The sequence below is a fragment of the Tribolium madens genome, unplaced genomic scaffold (genome assembly GCF_015345945.1).
Source record: "Tribolium madens isolate multiple individuals breed KSU strain unplaced genomic scaffold, Tmad_KSU_1.1 Scaffold_19;HRSCAF=116;Tcas5.2_LG9, whole genome shotgun sequence".
Classification (NCBI taxonomy): Eukaryota; Metazoa; Arthropoda; class Insecta; order Coleoptera; family Tenebrionidae; genus Tribolium; species Tribolium madens.
The window spans coordinates 1,139,806-1,149,272 of NW_025400983.1; the positions used below are offsets into that span (position 1 = coordinate 1,139,806).

Here is a 9,467-nt window from a genome sequence, read left to right on the forward strand (position 1 = left end):
AAGTAACGTTAAAGATTCCCAAAAATATTTCTTAATTTTTTTTCGTTTTACTTTTTTACAAACAATTACCAAAAATGTAAGACTTTTTTACTGTTAGCATTTTTAGATATTTTTGGGGGGCTTTAAATACCCAAAAATGTAGTCTATCACACTTATTTCTTTTCTTTTTTACTTTTATTTTTTTTACAAATTTATTTCAGAATATTTCGAAATACATATCCAAAAAATGTATTTATTTCAGCGCTTTTTTTTACTTTTTCGCCTTTTTCACATCTTTAAAAAGCTTGAAATAAGACAGTTGTGGAGCGTTAAATTCAAAATTCCCGCAAATTTCCCACAATCGCTCACCAGAGGGCGCAAAACTCGAATTTCAAACCAAAAAATCTCACTACATTTTTTTGAGTTTTCCACCACACGGAGGCCAAAAATGACTCAAAACCAAAAAAATGAAAGCGAAAAAACCTCACCATATCTCAATGGTCACTTCACTTTAGTCGCAATTTCCTCAATCTATTAATAAATTCGTCCACACGTGACACCAATTGTTACAATAATGAATAATTTAAACCGAAATTATGGCATTTTCGCTCCAAAAATAGCCTACTCACTGGGTATGGTGACCCCGGAACACTTCCTCGGAGGCCTCCTGCCTCAAACAGGCCTTGACACTCTGGGGGCTGTTCCATAATAACAACACACAAATGCTGAAATGGGCAACTAAAACGAGAAACTTTGCAGGAATTAGCTCCGAAGCGTAGTACATGACATTCCTGAAAAAAAAAATTACATTGACCAATTCTATAATTAGATTTTTGGCAAACTTTAATTATTTTTTTTTTTAAATACGTTTCAAATAATTATGGTAGATAACACAATTTTATCATTATTTGTTCGCTGGAGAAATTATTAAATGTTATCAGGGCAATTATTGCAAAATTCCTTTCATCGATTTAGCCTTCAAAAATGCACCAAACCACACGTGGATTTAGAATCAGAGTCAATGACTTTTTATTCAATGTGTTTTATGACTCACAAAATCAATACATAAAAAAAATGTACTCACAGGTCAAATTGAGTCAATAAATGTGAGAAAAAAAATGAATTGTCACTGTTTTACGCCATTGTTAGTGTCACTGGTGACAGATGTCACAAATGTGTAGTTTATATTTGACAGGTGTTGCAGCTATTGGTTATTTAGTGACGCGCAACTCGTAAAAAGTGATAAAAACAGATGCTAGTGCATTTGCGAGGGTTAGTGTTCTGTATTGATCACTAGTTTGCTGTATAGATGGCAATAGTATACAGAAATTGTGGTAGGCTGTGGCGACGCCATTTTTCGGCGCGAAATTCGAAATTAGACAAATGGTGTCTTCGATTTTTGGTAGGCGAAGCAACAGTTTTAAACAATGGAATGATTAAATGAAAACTACAATACTTTTATTATTAATTAATTATTTTTAACTCAAATAAATAAGGTTTTCAGTGTGACATACCTGACAAACTTAAAAAAATACAAAATTCTCAACTTGAAATAACTACATTTTTTGGGTGTGTATTTCGAAATGGATATTTTGACACTTTTCGAAAATGTCTAAAAATCTTACATTTTTGGTATTAGTTTACAAAAAAAAGTAAAAAGAAAAAAAATTGAGAAATATTTTTGGGCATCCTTAACATAATATAAAAAAGATTGACTTTTTCAAGTAAAATAAGTCTATGAACCACTTTTTAAGGTAAAATGAAATGTTGAAAAATTAGTTTCAAAACTGTGTCATTTCAAGTTTCTTTCTTATTCTTGTTATTATATTGTTGAAATTTTAGAACTGTATCAAAATTTAAGTTCATTTTTTTAAATACAGTATTTTTTATTTTTCATAGATACATTTTTGTAATGTCTTTGAAAAATGTGAAAAAAAACAGAAATTAGTGTGTCAACTGGGATATAATTTGATGCGCTAAAATGGTCTTTAAAATCTATTATTTGAAAAATGTTTGTAGTAATAACTTCACTTTTTCTTTAACAAAAATATCAAAAAGGTGAAAAAGTATAAAAAGTTTAGAAATAAATACATTTATGGATATTTATTTTGAAATGTTCTGAAATAAGTTTGTCAAAATAAACAAAAGTAAAAAATTAAAAGAAATAAGTGTGATAGACTACATTTTTGGGTATTTGAAGCCCTCCAAAAATATCTAAAAATGCTAACAGTTAAAAAATCTTACATTTTTGGTAATAGTTTGTAAAAAAAAGCAAAAAGAAAAAAAATAAGAAATATTTTTGGGCATCCTTAACGTAACATAAAAAAGTTTAACTTTTTCAAGTAAAATAAGTCTATGAACCACTTTTTAAGGTAAAATAAAACGTTGAAAAATTAGATTCAAAACTGTTTGATTTCAAGCTTCTTGTTCTTGTTATTATAATGTTGAAATTTTAAAACTGGATGAAAATTTAAGTACATTTTTTTTAATTCAAATAAAGGTTTCAAAAAACAGTATTTTTTTAATTTTTCATGAATATATTTTTGTAATGCCTTTAAAAAAAGTGAAAAAAAAAACAAATTAGTGTGTAAACTGGGATATAAATTTGATGCGCTGAAAATGGGCTTTAACATATATTATTTGAATAATGTTTGTAGTAATAACCTCACTTTTTCAGTAATAAAGATGTGAAAAAAGCGAAAAAGTAAAAAATTTCTTGGATATGTATTTCGAAATGTTCTGAAATAAGTTTGTAAAAAAAACAAAAGTAAAAAAGAAACGAAATAAGTGTGATAAACTATTTTTGGGGTATTTTGACGCCCTCCAAAAATGTCTGAAAATGCTCACAGTAAAAATGTTACATTTTTGGTATTAGTTTGTAAAAAAGTAATAAAGAAAAAAATTCAAGAAATAATGTTTTTGAGCAACGTAAAAAAAGTTTTACTTTTTCAAGCAAAAGTAAAAACAAAGAAAAAAAAGTTTATGAATTACTTTTTGAGGTAAAATTAGGTATTTTGAGGTTCTGCAAAAAATCTAAGAAATGTTTATAGTAAAAAAATCTGCTATTTTTGGTAAAACTTTCTAAAAAAGAAACAACAGAGATAAGTGTCGGACGCTGGAAATCAGTTTTAAAAATGTTTACGATGCAAATCTTTTTTTGGTGATTGTTACAAAAAAGTAAAAAGATAAGAAAAAAAGGATGAAAACAACAAAAGTAACTAAAACAGAGTGCATTTCGTACACTTCAAAAATCAGAAATTTGGCGTTATTTTAAAATGAAAGGATTTAAAGTGAAAATACTTTGTGGTTAAAATGTAAAAAAAAGGAAAATAAAGACAAAAATAATGCACATTTTTTAAGGGTTTACAAGACTTTATAAAACGCATTTTAAAACTATTAAGAGTTACAGTAGAAAATCTGAACAGTTTATAAAAACGTGTATTAGACTACATTTTTGAGATATTTAACGCTTTGTATAATCTCAGATTTTTATTTTAAATAAAACGAAAAAACACAGGTCAATCAACTTGATTTAAAATTTTTGTTGATATTATTTCAATTTTTGTATAAGTTTTTTTCGAAAACTTTATGTAATATTTAATATTTTAGTGTTGTCATTTCGACAATTAAAAGCCAATTGAATTGGCGAAAAAAATTAGAGGTTTTCATATAAAAAAAATTGTGACGTCATTCTTTAAAAACCCAAAAGTGTAAAATTTTACATCAAGTTAAAAATTATGTATTTTTTAAACAGAAAATTGACCTGTTTGGGCATTTTGCCAAAACAAAAAAAATCAGTTTTAATAAGATTACTCCATAATTTTAACACACTGTATTTTCCACGTTTCAATTTTTTTTTTGCAAAAATTTTCCTGGGCAGGTATCACAAAACACTGACGTAAATAACTCTTTATTAATCACCATTTTATTACATTTCAAGTTGCTGTTTTCAATAAAATTGTATAACATTCAAGTTCAATGCAAAACAAGACAACAAAAATGGAAAACAACCGAAAATAACTTTATTAAAAACTCTAGTAGACTGTCCCCGTTTTCACCGTTGTTTTTTGGGCCAGTCGACTAGATAAAATCCCAAGCATTTATTTTTTTCAAGTATGAAAATATCGCCAAGGCATCTATTTATATACCAAGCAACATTCCACCTTAAGTACACTTTTGCAAAAATGAATCGTTTGTAACATCCAACATCGAGAAAATCACTACAAACATTCATAATAATTTGATGAACACGAATTGTCAACTTCATTTTTACAAAAATATCGAATTTGTCGCTGTTATTAGAGCCATAACACAATAAAARACCGAACCAATATCTAGGCCTAGGCTTGAAGCACTTGTGCCTAATCAAACTCTAATTAGCGTTTTTTTACTTGTAATAAGTGATAAAAACAACAAATTTCTGATTTTAGAATTAAGTTGGCAACATCTCATATAATGTTGCCACAGGTTACTACAATCAGAAATTACGAAGTGTGCCACTTTAAAATTGAGTTGGCAACAAAGTTGCCAACTTAATTTCAAAGTCACAGGTTGCTAAAAATTGACTTGTGACTTCAAAATTAAGTTGGCAACATCTATAAAGTGGTGAAGATTAAATTGGCAACATTTAATATTCAATGATGCCAACTTAAWTTCAAAGTTACCGTTACAATAATCAGAAATTTAGTGGCGTACCACTTTAAAACTGWGTTGGCAACATCCCATATTCGATGTTGCCAACTAAATTTCAGACTACTGTAATAAGATTTTTAGTCTTTTATCACTTCATACATGTTGCCAACTTCCCCAAATTATCTGCAAATCGGCTTTCGGTGAGTATAAAAATAACTTGAGCATGGTTTAAATCCCAAATTGACCTAAATTCCTTCACAAACACTCATCCCGATTGGCGTCCTCTTCCGACTCTTCGTGCTCCTTTAAAAGGGGGCTGCCATCCCCCACCACCACTTTACTATTCCTCTGACTTGACCCCTTTTTGGGAAAACTCGGAACAAAGTTGCTACAAGGCGTATTGGGGGCCGAGCGTGACAACCACCCTTTTAGGCCCTTTTTAGGCCCTTCGTACAGCGGCATATACAGAGTTTTGGCTTTAACTCGACTGTTTTTAGGCGGTTGGGGGCTTTTCTGTTGGGGAAGTTGCTGGATTTTATCGAGTAACTCTCTCATTTCCAGAGTCGGACTTGTGGCCCGAGGGGGCGAATCTGGGGACCCCAGATTTGCCAAACTGCTGATATCCGAACCGGTCATACTGTTGGTAACACTGTATTGGAGCTCCTGTAAGTGACTCGATTGGATRGAGGCCCCCAGATTTATGACACTGCTAGGAACACAAACTGAGAGGTTTAACAAATCGGAGAAGTTGTGGTCCTCGTCGGAGTCCTGACTGCGGTCRTTGGGGAGTCTCTGAAGGACCGGTTTCCTGAAAAAACAATTAAATTAAGTTGGCAACTTTGAATATAAAAGATATAAATATAAAAAACTTCAAGCTACAACAGTCAAAAATTAAGTGCTTTTATCGCTGAAATTGAATTGGCAACATTGCATCTTTTTTCCATTCAATATTCAATGTTGCCAATTTAATTTCAAGGTCACAGATTAATAATTTTGTGCTTTTATCACTTGAAGTGGTCTGTGACTTTGAAATTAAGTTGGCAACATTTTTATTCAAAGTTGCCAATTGATTTTCAAAACTACAAGCTACAAAATTTAGTTCTTTTATTGCTGAAATTAAGTTGGAAACATTCCATATTTAATGTTATCAACTTAATTTTAAATTCACAAACTACTACACTTAAGATTTAGTCCTTTCATCAATTATTTTTTGAGAATTTGTAACTTTGAAATTAAATTGGCAACATCTCATATTCAATATTGCCAATTCAATTTCAGGCTACAATTAGAAGTTTAGTGCTTTTATCACTTAGTTAGAAATTTGGCAACTTTGAATATATGATGTTGCCAACTTAATTTCAAAGTCAAAGGCGACTATGATTGGAAATTGGCGCTTTTCCCACTTATTTTATCATCTTGTAATCAAAAATTKAATCAAAATTAAATTAAAACAAAAATTTAGTGCTTTTATCATTTGTTTTTTGAGATTTTTGAATTTGATTTGATTGAATTTTGAATTGACAACATTCCATATTAGATGTTGCCAATTTAATTTCAAAATCACAGACTACTATAATAATTTTGTGCTTCTATCACTTACTTGTAGCGAACTGTGACTTTAAAATTAAATTAGCAACATCTCATATTCAATATTGCCAATTCAATTTCAGACTCACAGGCTACTATAATTAGAAATAATCAGAAATTTAGTGCTTTTATCACTTACTTACAAAGTTGGCAACTTTTGAATATATAATGTTTCCAACTCAATTTCAAAGTCAGAGGCTACTATGATTGGAAATTGGCGGRTTTCCCACTTATTTTATTTTTTTGTAATCAAATATTAAATCAAAATTAAATTAAATCAAAAATTTAGTGCTTTTATCACTTACTTACAAAGTAGACAACTTTGAATATATGATGTTGCCAACTCAATTTCAAAGTCAGAGGCTACTATGATTGGAAATTGGCGGRTTTCCRACTTATTTTATTTTTTTGTAATCAAATATTAAATCAAAATTAAATTAAATCAAAAAATTAGTGCTTTTGTCTCTGAAATTATGTTGGCAACGTTCCATATTTGATGTTGCCAACTTAATTTCGAAGTCACAACTTATTACACTTAAAATTTAGTGCTTTTATTATATATTTTTTAAGATTTTGTAAATTTGAAATTGAATTGGCAACATTCCATATTKAATGTTGCCCATTTAATTTCAAAGTCACAGACTACTATAATAATTTTGTGCTTTTATCACTTACTTAAAGCAAAGTGTGACTTCAAAATTAGTTGACATCTCATATTCAATATTACCAATTTAATTTCAGACTCACAAGCTACTATAATTAGAAATTTGGTGCTTTTATCACTTACTTACAAAGTTGGCAACTTTGAATATAAGATGTTGCCAACTCAATTTCAAAGTCAGAGGCTACTATGATTAGAAATTGGTGCTTTTCCCACTTATTTTATCTWTTTGTAATCAAAAATTAAATKAAYAATTTTGTGATTTTATCGCGGAAATGTTGTTGGCAACATTCCATATTTGATGTTGCCAACTTAATTTTAAAGTCYCAAGCTATTACACTAGAAATTTAGTGCTTTTATKATTTTTGAYATTTTGTGAATTTGAAATTGAATTGGCAACATTCTATATTCAATGTTGCCCATTAAATTTCAAAGTCAGACTACTATAATAATTTTGTGCCTTTATCACTTGAAGTGATCTGTGACTTTGAAATTAAGTTGGCAACATCTCATATTCAAWATTGCCAATTCAATTTCAGATTTATATGCTACTACAATTAAAAATTTAGTGCTTTTATCACTTATTACAAAGTTGGCAACTTCGAATAWAAAATGTTGCCAACTCAATTTCAAAGTCAGAGGRTACTATYATTGAAAGTTYGCGTTTTTTCCACTTACTTTATCTTTTTGTAGGGCGAAGCATCACAGTTACTTTGGCTTTTGCTTTCTAAGGGTTCTAGATTTGGCAACGTTTCGTTTAAATTATTTACAATATTCGTTGCGTTTTGTCCAAAGCAAGGGTTGTCTCTTATCGAAATCGAAATTTGGCGATTTGGAGTTTGAGGATTTGAGTGAGTGCTAGAAGTGGGGAGAAAGTCACCGGAGACTGATTGAGGGATTTGAGGAGGAGGTTCGGGGGATTGAACACTTTGATTATTTTCAGTTGTGACTTCCTCAAGACTTCCCATGCAGGAATACGGAGGAGGGATTATTGTATTAGCCTGAAAATTTTTAATTTATTTTTTTTTCAAACATGTTTTTTGGTTAACCTCATTGGCAGCGTTGCAAATAAAACTGGAACTTAGTGAATCGATGGTGCTGGTAGCTGATAAAGATCCTGAAAAATTTTTACTGAATTTTTATTTTTACAAAACTGAAAGGCGTACCAACAGGTCGGACTATAAAGTTCCTAAAGTACTGCACCATTAAATAACCAGTTGAACTATTGTTATTTTTAATCACCGGATCTCCATTATAACTAATTACCAAAGGGTACAAATCRGGCTTTGAAGTCACCTAAAAAACGTGAAAACGCAAACGTAAGTGTTTAAAACGCAGAAACATAAGAAAAAAATATTGAATTAGAAGAAAACGCAGTTGTAAGAAGCGTAGACGTAGAAACGTAAGGATTTTACGAAAAGTAAAAAATAAGTTTCTGAAATTTAAAAAATTAATTTTAGAATAAAACGCAAACCTTAAAACGTAAGAAAAACGTAAGATCGCAACGATTAAAGAGTGAAATTTGTAAAATTATTTTGTGCRCTAACAACGTAAAAACTTTTGTCGCAAAAGTAAAGAAACATAATGCAGACTTTATAGTACGTAAGAACGTAAACGTAAGAGTTGAAATAATAAAAATGGTAACCTAAAAGTTTGTTTCCGAAAATRGTAAACGTGAAAAACGTAAGAAACGTAAAAATGTAAACTTAGTTCGTAACGATTTTTGTTGGTCGTAAAAAAATACAAAAACTTAAGACCGTAAAAACTTAAGAATCTGAGAATAAACAAATTATAACGAGATTCAGAACGCAAACTTTAAGACGTAAAACGTAAGAGATAACAAAAGTATTTAGTAACCGCAAACYTAAAAAATGTAAAAATGTAAACGTAACTTTGTAAGGAAAATATGTGTCGTAAGAACGTAGACACATAAAAACTTAGGAATAAAACATAAGAAGATTTAGGAAATCTAGGAATAACATAAGAATTCATAAAATAAATAAAAGGCAAAATTTAAACGCAAACATAAAGTWAAAACTTAGGAATATTAAYTCGTTAGTATCTATGGTAATTGTAAACGTAAAAAACGTAAGAACGCAACCGTAAAAGTATAAACAAAAACTTGGAAATTATTTTCTGTCCTAAAAAAACGTAAGAATAAAAATGCGAAAATTAAAAAACTAAAGAAACTTTTCAGTGATTTTGTCGTAAAAATCAAAAAATATAATGCAAACTTTAAGGCGTAAAAACGGAAACGTAAGAATTGAGGTAAAAAGAATGATAACATTTCTAGAAATCGTGAACATAAAAAACGTAAGAACTATCACTGTTAAAACGCAACCGTAAAAATATAAACTTAAGTTCGTAGCAATGTTCTAATGGTCGTAAAAAAAACATAAAAACGTAAGAACGTAAAATCTTAAGAGTCTAAGAATCAAAAAAATATAAAGAGACAAAAAGCAAATGACGTAAAACGCAAACGTAACAAATAACAAGAAAGTATTTAGCAACCGTAAACGTAAGTTCGTAAAAAATGTATGTCGTAAAAACGTAGACACATAAAAACAGAAGAATATAAGGTTTTAAGAATTACAAAATAGAGACAAAA

At 29.5% G+C, this 9,467-nt stretch overlaps 3 protein-coding genes across 8 annotated transcripts in view; 1 reads left to right on the forward strand and 2 right to left on the reverse strand.

Moving 5' to 3' along the window:
• The window catches only part of LOC123013739 (solute carrier family 2, facilitated glucose transporter member 1-like), a 16,823-nt gene extending 15,599 nt beyond the window's left edge, over positions 1–1,224 (reverse strand). For 2 of the 4 annotated variants that reach the window (XM_044412493.1, XM_044412484.1), the window contains exons 1-2: positions 1,064–1,224; positions 609–770 (exon numbers count right to left, since the gene is read on the reverse strand). In XM_044412493.1, coding sequence (XP_044268428.1) covers positions 609–686 — 78 coding nt within the window. In that variant the 5' untranslated portion in view covers positions 687–770; positions 1,064–1,224. Of the gene's footprint in view, positions 1–467; positions 541–608; positions 771–1,063 lie in introns of those variants that run through there. The other 2 variants (XM_044412511.1, XM_044412501.1) reach the window with 2 other exon arrangements.
• LOC123013759 (juvenile hormone esterase-like) overlaps positions 1–9,467 on the forward strand; it is a 162,898-nt gene that overhangs the window by 22,090 nt on the left and 131,341 nt on the right. The gene's annotated exons all lie outside the window — the stretch shown is intronic.
• Positions 3,874–9,467, reverse strand: part of LOC123013770 — a 10,632-nt gene continuing 5,038 nt past the window's right edge. For both annotated transcript variants that reach the window (XM_044412544.1, XM_044412554.1), the window contains 4 exons: positions 8,026–8,155; positions 7,909–7,976; positions 7,538–7,860; positions 3,874–5,419 (listed from right to left, as the gene is read on the reverse strand). In XM_044412544.1, coding sequence (XP_044268479.1) covers positions 4,867–5,419; positions 7,538–7,860; positions 7,909–7,976; positions 8,026–8,155 — 1,074 coding nt within the window. In that variant the 3' untranslated portion in view covers positions 3,874–4,866. The remainder of the gene's footprint in view (positions 5,420–7,537; positions 7,861–7,908; positions 7,977–8,025; positions 8,156–9,467) is intronic.